General features: G+C 40.5%; 1 protein-coding gene across 1 annotated transcript in view; it reads left to right on the top strand.

Moving 5' to 3' along the window:
- Positions 1–14,162, top strand: part of LOC143290325 (poly(A)-specific ribonuclease PARN-like) — a 52,684-nt gene extending 38,522 nt beyond the window's left edge. Inside the window, exons 18-22 of the mRNA XM_076599681.1 lie at positions 906–992; positions 2,857–2,931; positions 4,629–4,884; positions 5,681–5,772; positions 10,706–14,162. Coding sequence (XP_076455796.1) covers positions 906–992; positions 2,857–2,931; positions 4,629–4,884; positions 5,681–5,772; positions 10,706–10,755 — 560 coding nt within the window. The 3' untranslated portion in view covers positions 10,756–14,162. The remainder of the gene's footprint in view (positions 1–905; positions 993–2,856; positions 2,932–4,628; positions 4,885–5,680; positions 5,773–10,705) is intronic.
- Positions 14,163–14,739: the final 577 nt, after the last annotated feature.

Genomic DNA, 14,739 nt, shown 5'->3' with positions numbered 1-14,739 from the left:
ACACAATACAAAACAACACAATACAATACAATACTGTGCATTACAATACAATACAATACATTAACAACCATGTCTTACTGCCATACAGTGCAGGGCAATACACTAAGTACAATGTTACACAATACAAAGCAACACAATACAATACAATACTGTGCATTACAATACAATACAATACAATACATTAACAACCATGTCTTACTGCCATACAGTGCAGGGCAATACACTAAGTACAATGTTACACAATACAAAGCAACACAATACAATACAATACTGTGCATTACAATACAATACAGTACATTAACAAGCATGTCTTACTGCCATACAGTGCAGGGCAATACAATAAGTACAATGTTACACAATACAGAACAACACAGTACAATACAATACTGTGCTTTACAATACAATACAGTACATTAACAACCATGTCTTACTGCCATACAGTGCAAGGCAATACAATAAGTACAATGTTACACAATACAGAACAACACAGTACAATACAATACTGTGCTTTACAATACAATACAGTACATTAACAACCATGTCTTACTGCCATACAGTGCAAGGCAATACAATAAGTACAATGTTACACAATACAGAACAACACAGTACAATACAATACTGTGCATTACAATACAATACAGTACATTAACAACCATGTCTTACTGCCATACAGTGCAGGGCAATACAATAAGTACAATGTTACACAATACAAAACAACACAATACAATACAATACTGTGCATTACAATACAATACAGTACATTAACAACCATGTCTTACTGCCATACAGTGCAGGGCAATACACTAAGTACAATGTTACACAATACAAAACAACACAATACAATACAATACTGTGCATTACAATACAATACAGTACATTAACAACCATGTCTTACTGACATACAGTGCAGCCCAGCAGGGACCATGTCTTCCACCTGTCCTTCCCCAAGGAGTGGAAGTCTTCCGACATCAACAATCTCTTCGGGGCTTTTGGTAAGAGCACTCTTTTCTCACAGCATCTTGTCCTCGCCTTTATGGTGACTGGCAAGACTGTCTTTTTCCTTTATTTTTTGTTTTATTTTTATAGATCAGCACTCTATGTTATTAATGTGTTCACAAATCTGCCCCTTCCTGTCTCTGTGGCTGCCTTCACCTCTACACTCCATCTTGCTCACTAAGATCGGCTTCGGATCCACTCTGTTTACATATGCCCAGATTCAAACACTCGACTGTTGGCCGCCGTTCTTTCTCTGTCTCTGGACCTTGCAACTGGAATGAACTTCCTCTTTCGCTTCGTCAAGTCTCCACACTCAGCTCTTTCATGTCTGGCCTTAAAACCCACCCCTTCACAAAATAGCCTCCCTTCCCTGCCTCTTCTTTGTCTCAGTTTCTCCAGTTTTAGAGAAATGCATGTGTGTGAATGACTGTGCAAAAGTGCTTTGATTTGTCTCTGCACAAGATTCAGCACTATATAAATATTATTATTATTGTATGTTTTGTTTTGTTTTCTTGTCTGAGTTCATGGTTTTTCCTGTTTTTTCTTCTTCTTTTTTGCTACTCTATTTCATAATATGAGAGTCTCTATGTGTTCTGTCTTCCTCTCTCCCTATCATATGTGTTGTTTTTTCATGTGCAGAGGTATGTTATTATGCACTGTTGTATATATGTTGTTTCATGTTGGGTGCTTACAGTCTCCCTGGGATTTTTAAAATTCTGTTTCTTTTTTGTTTTTTTGTTTTTTTTGTTCATTTATTTATTTATATATTTATTTTAATCATTTCTTAATCTAAATATTCATTTACTTTTTCTTTTTTTTTTTTTTTCTCAAGACCTGACTAAGCTCATTGGGTTACGCTGCTGGTCAGGCATCTGCTTGGTAGATGTGTAGCGTATATGGATTTGTCTGAACGCAGTGACGCCTCCTTGACCTACTGATACTTGTCTCTCTGTCTCTCTCTCTGCCTCTCTCTCTCTCTCTCTCTCTCTGTTTGTCTCTGTCTCTGCCTGTCTGTCTCTCTCTCCCTTGTGCAATAATATCATCTTCCATCTCTGTGAATCAGAGCTACACATGCGTGTGAATGGCTGGTGTGTTAGGGTGTTGATTTGTCTGCACAAGATTCACTGCTGTGTAAATACCTTAATGTTATTATCATTATTATCATTATCGTCCCACTTTTCATTCTTGTTTTTGTTTTTGTGTTGGGGGGTTGTGCCTTGAGCTGGTCAGATGGCACAGATTTATGTTAAGTGAAATCTAAAGGAGATCTGTTAGGGTGAACCGAAACTGTTGTTGATAGTTATCTTCTCCTGAAGTGAACTGACCTGACTGGCATTGTACTCACTGAGTGGAACTGAAATGTTCTGCTCTAAATGACCTGACTGGCTGTACAAATGGCGTTGAAATGTTCTGCTCAAAATGACCTGACTGGCTGTACAAATGGCGTTGAAATGTTCTGCTCAAAATGACCTGACTGGCTGTACAAATGGCGTCGCACTCACTGAGTGGAACTGAAATGTTCTGCTCAGAATGACCTGACTGGCTGTACAAATGGCGTTGTACTCACTGAGTGGAACTGAAATGTTCTGCTCAAAATGACCTGACTGGCTGTACAAATGGCGTCACACTCACTGAGTGGAACTGAAATGTTCTGCTCAAAATGACCTGACTGGCTGTACAAATGGCGTCACACTCACTTGTGGTATGCAAGCTAGACAAAGAACTCCTGCATTTACCTTCTTTGATAGTTCTCTTCCCCCCTCTTCAACCCCCTTTATTTTCTGTCATGCATTTCAGCAATGAATTTGATCTTAACCTGTTCCTCAGCATTAGGAAATGTTTTCAATTCTTTTTCACAAGGGAACATCCACATTTCCTGGATAAACGATACATCAGTGTTTGTGGCTCTCTACAAGAAAGACAACGCAGAAGCTGGTGAGTTATCTTTTGAGCTGATACTTTTTAAAATGTTGACGTTATGTTGTGGATGACATTGGGTGTTTTTTTTTCTGCATTCTTCCATGGAAGTTGGCTTTACCATTTTGTATCTCAGTCACACCACAGTGCAAATGCAGTGACTCAAGTCAAGTTTTTAAGATGATTCATTCCCCTGTGAGAATGAATTGTGTTCCTTAATTTGAATCAAATCCAGGTTCATAGAGAAATAACATGTTGCATGCAGATACATACCTTGATACACGCATATACACAAGTGCATGCACAGTCACACATATTGTGCAAGCATACACACTCACATTGAAACAAATGATAATAATGGTAATGACAAAAGAAAGATAATGATGATAACAATAATAATGATAATTCTACATATTATGTTCCATTCCATTAAAATCTATTCTGTTCCATAATGATAATGCCTGGTGATAATAATAATAGTGGAGTGATGGCCTAGAGGTAACGCGTCCGCCTAGGAAGCGTCAGAATCTGAGCACGCTGGTTCAAATCATGGCTCAGCCACCAATATTTTCTCCCCCTCCACTAGACCTTGTGTGGTGATCTGGACGCTAGTCATTCGGATGAGACGACAAACCGAGGTCCCATGTGCAGCATGCACTTAGCGCATGTAAAAGAACCTACAGCACCAAAAAGGTTGTTCCTGGCAAAATTTTGTAAGAAAAATACACTTTGATAGGAAAAACAAATAAAACTGCACGCAGGAAAAAAAAAAGGGGGGGGGGGGCTGTAGTGTAGCGACGTGCTCTCCCTGGGGAGAGCAGCCCGAATTTCACACAGAGAAATCTGTTGTGATAAAAGAAATACAAATACAAATAGTATTGATAAAAATAACAGTAATGTAATGATAGTAATAATACTACTGCTAATAATAGTAGTGATAACGATGATAGTAGATATAGTGATGATGATGATGATGATAGCGATAATAATGATAATAGTACATATATTGTGATGATAGTAGATATAGTGATGATGATGATGATGATGATAGCGATAATAATGATAATAGTACATATTCTGTGATGATAGTAGATATAGTAATAATAATGATGATTATAGCGATAATAATGATAATAGTACATATTATGTGATGATAGTAGATATAGTAATATTAATGATGATGATGATGATAGCGATAATAATGATAATAGTACATATTCTGTGATTATAGTAGATATAATAATAATAATGATGATGATGATGATGATGATGATAGCGATAATAATGATAATAGTACATATTCTGTGATGATAGTAGATATGGTAATAATAATGATGATGATAGCGATAATAATGATAATAGTACATATTCTGTGATGATAGTAGATATAGTAATAATAATGATGATGATAGCGATAATAATGATAATAGTACATATTCTGTGATGATAGTAGATATAGTAATAATAATGATGATGATGATAGCGATAATAATGATAATAGTACATATTCTGTGATGATAGTAGATATAGTAATAATAATGATGATGATAGGGATAATAATGATAATAGTACATATTCTGTGATGATAGTAGATATAGTAATAATAATGATGATAATGATAGCGATAATAATGATAATAGTACATATTCTGTTCCGTTCCATCCCAGTCCACACTATTCCATAACGACACTGCCTGCAAACTGTATGTATCACAGTGCTGAAGGCTCTGGGAGAGACGAGGACGCTGTACCAACTGGTCCCGTACAAGGTGTATCGCAGCAGCCAGGGGGAGTCATCCACGGTGCCCGTAGTGTGCAGCCCCCCCGCACCCCCTTCCATCACCAGCCCGCCAGAGCACAGAACCCCCCGCCCGCTGAAGAGACACGCCCCTCCCGATGACGACGTGGATGGGGACACAGAGGAAGTGCTGCAGCCTGTCGGCAAGAAGCTCCGTTCTGCCGGGGACACCGGGTGTGTGTTGGTGGTGTGGAGGAGGGTGAAGGGCTGGCTGATTTGTTATACATCTGTGTGTGTGTGTCTTTGTGTGTAGATATATATATATATATATATATATATGTATGTATGTATGTATGTATGTATGTATGTATATATAGATAGATAGATAGATAGATAGATAGATAGATAGATAGATAGATAGATAGATAGATAGATAGATAGATAGATGTATATATTTGCTGAGACCCATGCTTAAGAAATGAACTGCAGCCACCTGACCTGGAGGGTATCCGGTGAACTTTTGTTTTCTGTGTGGCTCCCCGATGACTTGTCTTCAGTAAAGTTTTTATTTATTTCAATCAAATGATCACAGAACTTTTTTTCTTTTGCCGCCTTTTTTCTTTCTTTTTTTTTTTAATGTGTATTTGTTTTTTTATTGTTTTGTTTTTAAATGTTTGTTCTTCTTTTTGATGTTAGACTTTGTAATTTTATTATTGTTTGTGATAAATGCAAAAAAAAAAGATATTAGCAGAATAAGATAAAGGCTGATAGTGCATTCATAATTCAGATCTTTGAGGCTGTGGAAGTCTTATCTGCAAAGGCATGCTCCTGTACACAAAGCACACGCATTAACAGATGCATTCAAATACATACTTGCTTCATGTATATGTGCATTCTCCCACAGCTACAGTGCCACACACACATACGCACGCACACATGCATGCACACACACACGCACGAATGCACGCACGCACAGAACAGTTTTGTATGATATTTAATATATGCTTCTGTCATTTGATGATGGCGGCAGAGGCACAAAAGCAGCTGGCAAGGAAGAAGAGAGTAAGATTCCGGAAGTGGTGCCACAGCTGCAGCTTGACAACAAAACGTCCAGCAGTGAAGGTGAGACTGGCCCTGGAGGTGGATGTGGGTTTTTTTTTTCAAAAATTGAAGAAAGGCTTTTTTTTGTAATAGGCTTAACACTATTCTGCCCAAGCATTTAACGTTGAGTTGCCTGGCCTCGCCCAAGTAATTTTTACCTATGTGATGATGCGGGAGGGTATGGTAAGAAAAATGCTAATAAAATCTAAATACAGTGGATTTTGATCAAAGATGGCATTGTTATTCAAAAATATCTGAAGTTTAGTATTGAAGCCTTTAAAGGCAGGAAATTTGTAATTAGTCCTTACAAATTATTGCTAAAATAAAACAGAAAAAAACAGACATAAAGCCTGCTTTTTTGCACACTACATCACAAGAGATGTAAAGAAAACATGCACTGTCTGAATCATTCACTTCTTCACCTTCCTCTGCACTCACATCAACCAAATTATCGCTATTTTCCTCCTCTACTTCGTTTTCTGATCCATCGTTCTCCTCCTCGCTGTAAGAGTCCATCCTGATTTCGTTGACAGCCTCGTCTGAAGTCAATTTTCGTTGAAAACTCATCTTTTTTGGCTCCAAAATCACACACAAGAAATTTGAATTTCCCTTCGTTCAACCTTTTCCAGTTTGGTTTGAATAAGAGTTTCTTCCCTTTAATCATGACCTAAACTGAAGTAGACCAGACGAACGACAAAACTACGTCCATGGGCAACAAACGCAGATCTGCACGGACGTAGGTTTGATGTCCGCAGGCAGAAATGCGTTAAAAGGTTAACTCATTGAGCACTTAACTCAAGCATTGCTCTGGTGTCAAGATTCATCTCATTAGAGCAGTTTTCATGTGCCTACATATGCAAAGACCACAAGGAAAAGGAAATAACTTCTGCAATATTTCTGACTGTATCCACACATAACTTTGAGGGAAAACTATATTTTGTGTGGTTTTTTTTCCCTGCATCAATATTGCATGGAAGGCTGCTGAAGGTGTCAACTCCCCAGGGTAGATAGGATAAAGGTTGTGTAGTTTTGTAAGGCCGTCCAGGCAGTGAGTTCACATCCACTGTGTCCAGGGCTCAGTGTCCATTCCATTCCATTCATTCTCCTGCCCGGGATGGGCGTAGAGGAGACATGAGGGACGATTCCGTAGTCAGACGACGCCATCCTGTTCTATCTTCTGCCTGTCGTATCAGCGTAGCGCTATCCATATTGGTCCATTCCTTGATGTTGTCCATCCAGCATTTGGCTTGCCTCCCTCTTCGCCTACCACCCTCTAGCGTTCCCTGTAGAACTGTCTTTTGCAGTGAATTGTGGCGTGTCACATGCCCGAACCATGACAGCTTCCTCCTTTTGACCACTGCTAAGAGTGGTTCCAGTGGACCCACTAGCATAGTTATTTGGCTCTTGACAAAGTCATTGGTCTTTCTGTCCTTCCATGAGATTCCAAGCAGTCGTCTGAAGCATTTTGTCTCAAACGTCTGGACTTTCCTAGTAGTCTCTGCTGTTAAAGTCCAACTTTCACATCCATACAGCAGTATGGATAGCACCAGGGATCGGTACAGTTTGATCTTTGTTGGAAAGCTGATCTCTCTGCTCTTCCAAATCTTGCTGAGCTTAGCCATTGCTGATGTTGCGATCGCTATCCTAATCTTTATTTCAGTTGTTGAGCGACCGTCGTTTGTGAGGGTGGTGCCGAGATATTTGAAAGCATCCACTTCTTCAAGTTGTTGTCCGTTCATGAAGATTCGAGCTTGGGTGTTGGTTGAGCTGTTTACCAACACTTTGCTTTTCTCGGTGCTCACTTCCATTCCGTATGCACTTGCTCTTCCTTCTAGTCTCTTGGTGAGGTCTTGTAGTTCTTTGTTGCTGCCTCCTAGTAGATCTATGTCATCTGCGAATCTCAAGTTGTTGATGATTCTTCCTCCTATGGAGATGGTAGAGTGGAAGTCATGGAGGGTTTCGCGCATGATGTTTTCTAGGAAAAGGTTGAAAAGTACCGGGGAGAGCAGGCAACCCTGACGGACACCGACTGTGGTCTTAAAGTATATTCCGATTTGGTTGTTGAGGAGGACTGCGCTGCTGGATGTCTTGTACAGCGCCTGAATGACTTGGGTGAGACCCTCCTCGATGCCAAACTGTCTGAGTACCTGCCATAGTCCATCATGCCACACCCTGTCAAAGGCTTTCTTGAAGTCTATGAAGTTGTGGAACAGGTCTCTTTGATGTTGCGGGTGTTTTTCCATCAGTAATCGGCAGGTGAAGATCTGTTCTACTGTGCTTCTGCCTGCTCTGAATCCGGCTTGTTCCTCTGCCAGGTGTTCTTCAGCCTCTTTCTTGAGTCGGTTTAGAATGACTCGAAGCATGATTTTGCTCGTGTGGCTAATAAGACTGATTGTCCTGTAATTCTGGCATTGGCGGAGATTCCCCTTTTTTGGTATGGGGATGATGAGCGACCGAGTCCATTCTGAGGGCCACTGTTTTGTCTCCCAGATCTTTTGACAGATTGCTGTTACAATTGTGACCAGCTCATTCCCTCCGTGTTTGAGCAGCTCTGCCGGAATGTTGTCTGCTCCAGGTGACTTTCCTGCTGGTAGACTGCGTACAACTTCTTCCACTTCTTCCCTCAACACTGGCAGGGGTGAAGGTTCCCTTGATGGTGTTATGTCTCTGTCAATCAAACTGTCATCTGGTTGTATGGGATAGTTGTATAATTCTTGACAGTATTGTGTCCATCTGTTCAGAACAGCGGAGATTTCTGTCAGTAGTTCGCCTGAGGTATCCTCAATGACAGACGATTTGTTCTGCTGCGTCTTGGTGAGTTTCTTCAGTGTGGCATAGGCAAATTTGCTGTTTCCTCCTTCCATTCCTTTTTCGATCTTCTCACACTGGTCGTTGATCCATTGTTCTTTGGCTTCTTCCATCTTTTTTCTCACAAGTTTATTGGTTTCACGATACTGTGCGGCTTCGTTAGGGCTAGTGTTTTTCGTCTTCTTCAAGGATCTTCTCTTATCACACAGGTCAAGGATGTTGTTAGAGATCCATGGCTGGTGTTTCTTCCTCTGTCGCCCCAGTACCTCTTCAGCTGTTTCACGGACTGCCTCATTGAAGGTGTTGGTGAGGTCGTTGATGTTGTTATCCAGAAGGCTGAGTGCCGCAAACCGTCCCCCGAGCTGAGCTTGGAAGACCTCTTCAATCTCCGGGTCTTTAAGCTTCTCCAGATCAAACTTGATACGGGGTTGCACCGCTTGGTGTTTTTTCTTCAGCTTCATCTTCATTGTGAGCAGCACAAGGTCATGATCACTGCCTATGTCAGCTCCGGGGTAAGTCCTCGTCTTTGCTCTGTTGATGCTTGATTTGAAACGCCGCGGGGTGAGGACAAAGTCAGTCTGGTTGTGAGTTCTCCCGTTCGGTGCATGCCAGGTTGTTCTTCTTGACAGTTTGTGAGGGTAAAGAGTGTTAGCGATGGTGAGCCATTGACTGCACGCAAACTCCAGAAGGCGAAGTCCCCTGTCGTTGGTGTCTCCTGTGCCATACTGGCCCACTGTTCCAGCCCAGTCATTGTAGGCATCTGAGCCGATTTTGGCATTGAAGTCCCCCTGTACAATGATGATGTCTTTTTGGGGGGCCTTCTTGATGGTGTCTTCTATTTTTTCGTAAAATTCTTCGACATCCTGGTCTTCATGGTCAGTTGTTGGTGCATATACTTGGATGATTGTGATGTTATTCGGTTTAGCTGACACTCGAATACTGATGACACGGCTGGTAACTGGAGTGCAGCTCATGATGCATCCATTGACTTCTTTGCGTGCGATGAAACCTATGCCATGTTCATGTCGAGAATCTTCACCACTATACCACATCTTGTGTCCGTCATCCGTCATCATCTCTCCCAATCCCGTCCATCGTACTTCTGATAACCCCACAATGTCCCATTGGTAACGTTTTAGTTCATGCTCAAGTTCTTTCACTTTGCCGCATTGATATAGCGTGCGGACGTTCCATGTTCCAATGATGACTTTTTCTTGTGGCAACTTAAATAGTTCTTTCGCTCCAGTAGTTGACTTTACACTTCCACCCTGGGGCAAGCCAATGGTAAGCGCGGTCGTTGTGGGCTCAGTGTAGGAAGGTTTTAATCCCCTCCTTACCCCCAACCGAAGCCAGGTTTCCATTCACACCTGGGTGGAGTGAGGAAAAATTGGGGTAAAGGGCCTTTTCCAAGAAGGCTGTGAAAGAGTGGGGTATCAAACCCTGATCACTGCTGAACACTGAATCAGAGCTTCAGCACATAACCAATTTTTGCCATGGTGCTTCCTCACAGACAATAAAATAAACTGTAACAAAGACAAAAGTCAACCAAACCGCGTAACGACCACAACAGTTTTTGTTTGTGGGATGCACCATAAGAATCAGAGTCATTACATGATTCCATGTTTTGGAGGAAAAAATAATTTTCAAAAGAAAAGAAAAGAATCTGACTGTGAATGCTAGAGTAGGTTGAGAAATAGTTATGGGTATGGGATGAATTTTGATCCAAGTTTTTTCTGCTCCAACCATTTGAAAGTTGAGCCCCAAAATCTGTTGCGGCTTGATCATATTTTTTTTCAGTTGTTTTGAATAACCATTTCAATATTCATTTATTCTTGTTATACTGACATTCATAGATACATAAAAGAAGCATTTATGAAGCATTTCTGTTTTGTAAGACAGCCACTTTGCTTTTTATCATTGATTTTAAATGTTTATGCTGGATTGACATTCTGTTGTTTTTTATTTCTTTCATTCTTATTGTTCTTTTTTCTTGGGTTTTTTTTTTTGAGTACTTGGTGAAGGGGGAGTAAAAAAATTATTAAAAGAAAAAAAAACAACAACAACAGAAAAACAACAGTGTATGCTTACTGTATTGCCTACAGTAAGATAAAAGTCAGTCAGTCATTCTTTCTGTTTCTTGTTCCAGCTGCTGAAGCAGACTCCACAGGAATGTTTGCTGTTCCAAGCAACTGGTGATGGTAACCGCTGGTTGACAACCATTCAGTAGTGCTCACATGTTTTCACCCTCACTTTTTTTTTTTTTTTTTTTTTTTTGCATTTGATACAACCGATTTTGGTAGGGGTTTTTTTGTTGTTTTTTTTGTTAATAAAACAGAAGGCAAAATCCCAACAAAGAATGAGAACAGCATTTAGGCTGGTACATAAATCCAGCGCAGCTGTTAAAAATTGGTGGTTTGGGTGAAACTGGATTGGAACAGTATTACGGGCAGGGTGAGGGGGCTTTGCCACATGAACATTGATCATGATGGACGGTGCGTGATGCTTATCAAATGATGAAGTTGTTCTCAGTTCTGTCACTTCCTGAACAGCAGTGCAGAATCAGTTGTTGGTATGTTGTTGTTTTTTGTCCCGTGGCTACTTGAAATCTTTCTTATGTATAATGTTTCTATATTCAGCAAGGCCTTGCAGATGGAAATGTACAGGAAATGTACCTGGCATGCATAATAGTAAGCACTCATGTATTTCTTGCCAACAAATAGGAACTTGCATACATGTACAAGCACAATCACACATTGAAGCAGATTGTGGTTTTTTTCGTTACTGTTATTTTGACAAAGAGGGAAGTTGTAAGGTACAGGCCTATTTCTTGAATTGACCATTGTCACCCAGTGGACACATTTCGGGTATGTTAGAGCAGCATGACAGTGATATAGCTTTATGAAGAGTTATATACATGTGCATTTTTTGATGGTTGGGCACATTTTAGATATACATATATACATAAACATGTCACTTGCTAGCTTTTGTTTGTTTGCCTTTATTTTAACTTTCGATCACTGATTTCTTTGGAAACCTTTTGTTAAAGGTTTATTGTATTATTAAATAAGAACTGGGTTTAGCAGGAATTTGTTTGCAAGGACACAGACTTTGTTCAGCCAGTTCCTCCATTTGCATGGCGACAGAATTTCAAGCAATTTTGAAAAGTGTGGACATGAAAAAAATTGATGTGGAAATTAAAAAAAAAAAAAAAAAAAAAAAGTTTTGCCAATTTATCCCTTCAGTAAGTATTTCTGACTTACTGTCTTACTGTCAGCGTAACTAATGTTTGTGTGTCTTATGTTGCTTCTCTTGTGTAACTTCTTTCTATGGTCATGAAGATAGAATGTATGGTTATCTGGTGGTGACATTCCATAGACCCTCAAAAATGATGTGAAATTCACATGCAAACAATACAAGTCGAAATTTGCTTGTAAAGAAAAAAGCTGCCCATCCATAGACAGAATTTACTGGCCAGAGTTGGATTCAGTACGTGGCCTTCATACAATCAATGCACACACTTTGCATTGAAAATGAGAGAATTTTGAGTGCAGTCCTGTTGCCACAGTGAAGAAATAGTGAGGGGGAAGCCACATTGAGTGCAGTCCTGTTGCCACAGTGAAGAAATAGCGAGGGGGAAGCCATGTTGAGTGCAGTCCTGTTGCCACAGTGAAGAAATAGCGAGGGGGAAGCCATGTTGAGTGCAGTCCTGTTGCCACAGTGAAGAAATAGCGAGGGGGAAGCCATGTTGAGTGCAGTCCTGTTGCCACAGTGAAGAAATAGCGAGGGGGAAGCCACATTGAGTGCAGTCCTGTTGCCACAGTGAAGAAATAGCGAGGGGGAAGCCACATTGAGTGCAGTCCTGTTGCCACAGTGAAGAAATAGCGAGGGGGAAGCCACGTTGAGTGCAGTCCTGTTGCCACAGTGAAGAAATAGCGAGGGGGAAGCCACGTTGAGTGCAGTCCTGTTGCCACAGTGAAGAAATAGCGAGGGGGAAGCCATGTTGAGTGCAGTCCTGTTGCCATAATGAAGAAATAGCGAGGGGGAAGCCATGTTGAGTGCAGTCCTGTTGCCATAATGAAGAAACAGCAAGGGGGAAGCCATGTTGAGTGCAGTCCTGTTGCCATAATGAAGAAACAGTGAGGGGGAAGCCATGTTGAGTGCAGTCCTGTTGCCATAATGAAGAAACAGCGAGGGGGAAGCCATGTTGAGTGCAGTCCTGTTGCCATAATGAAGAAATAGCGAGGGGGAAGCCATGTTGAGTGCAGTCCTGTTGCCATAATGAAGAAATAGCAAGGGGGAAGCCATGTTGAGTGCAGTCCTGTTGCCACAGTGAAGAAATAGCGAGGGGGAAGCCATGTTGAGTGCAGTCCTGTTGCCACAATGAAGAAATAGCGAGGGGGAAGCCATGTTGAGTGCAGCGAGGGGGAAGCCATGTTGAGTGCAGTCCTGTTGCCACAGTGAAGAAATAGTGAGGGGGAAAGCCACGTTTATAGTGAAAACAACTTTGAAGCTCAAGCAGCATCAGGGTGCTCACAACAGTCTGATCTGTACTCTAGGTTTTGACGTAGATCTGTTCTTCAAACATACACGGCTAACAAGAGAGCAATTTGCCCAAGTAATGGACCCGACAGAGGAGGGTTTCATCAAACACTGGCTCAGCCAAGAAGGGATCTGCCCAAAGACTGGTAGAATTTGCATGCGTGGTCAAAGGTTTTGCTCCCTTGTGCAAAAGAAAAGTATCACAAGGAAGATCATGCAGAGTTTGTGTGGAATTCCAGCCCTTTTTCTTTTATCAGTAACAAAATGATTGATGCACACAAACTTCCGTGTGAAGTCCATATGCAAATTTTGCATAGGTTTTTTTTTGTTTGTTTTTTGTTGTTGGTTTTTTTGTCAATGGATGACATGAAGAAACAGATGAAGGAGCAGGTCGGTAATTCTGCATGCTGTAATGGACCAGTTTTAGGTAGACTACAACTTGGTATTTTGCTGGATGCAGGAACAGACACACTATATAAGCATCCATATCAATGAAAGATTAAATGAAGCGCAGCTTTAGAATAGTGAGACGGAGGAGATTTACTTTTGTGATTCTTATATTATTAGTAATAGTAGTCTCAAAATATTGCATTGCTTACACATTAGTAATGATGCTGATGAGATATCTGATAAACTGTGAGTACATTCAGACACATGTCTTCATATTGATAAAGTATGTGTGCAGCAATGCAGATGTCCTCATGTTTATAAACTGTGAGTGTGTCAGCACATCTGTCCTCACATTCATATGCCCTCATGTTTATAAATTTTGAGTGCATCACCACATGTGTCCTCATGTTTATAAACTGTGAGTCATTCAAGGCACATGCCCTCATACTTATAAACTGTGAGTGCATCACCACATGTGTCCTCATGTTTATAAACTGTGAGTGCATCGCCACATGTGTCCTCATGTTTATAAACTGTGAGTGCATCGCCACATGTGTCCTCATGTTTATAAACTGAGTCATTCAAGGCACATGCCCTCATGTTTATAAACTGTGTGTGCATCAAGACATGTACATGTCCTCATGTTGTGAATAAAACTATTTTGTTGGTGAGTAGACCATTTGGTTGTGCAGTTGTTTTTCCTTGGCAGTGGATTTTGTTTCTATCTGGGCTGTTCATTCTTTTTCTTCTGTCCCTGTTTACAGTCTTTATCACTGATATGTTTTGCACACACACACACACACACACACACACACACAGAGTACTAACATTTGAGCCATTCAGCATTCAAATTTGAAAGTGACTGCTCTTGTTGTTGAGTCAGAATATCAGATCAAAGTGCCAAGTTTAGAGAATACAAAAAATATAAATATAACAGTAAATGCAGTTTGCATATAATTAGGCTTCATTTTTTATTTTTTTGTGTCCATCCCAGAGGTACAATATTGTTTTAAGCAAGATGACTGGAGAGAACTGAATTTTTCCTATTTTTATGCCTAATTTGGTGTCAACTGACAAAGTATTTGCAGAGAAAATGTCAATGTTAAAGTTTACCACGGACACACAGACACACACACAGACAACCGAACACAGGGCTAAAACATAGACTCACTTTGTTTACACAAGTTTTTTTGTTTAATTATAAATAATAAATTATAAACCTGAAATCCTAAATGACATGTGTAAACAACT

Source organism: Babylonia areolata, chromosome 1 (genome assembly GCF_041734735.1).
Source record: "Babylonia areolata isolate BAREFJ2019XMU chromosome 1, ASM4173473v1, whole genome shotgun sequence".
NCBI classification, from domain to species: Eukaryota; Metazoa; Mollusca; class Gastropoda; order Neogastropoda; family Buccinidae; genus Babylonia; species Babylonia areolata.
The sequence above is the reverse complement of the archived record's forward strand: the minus strand, read 5'-3'. Positions and strand labels throughout refer to the sequence as shown.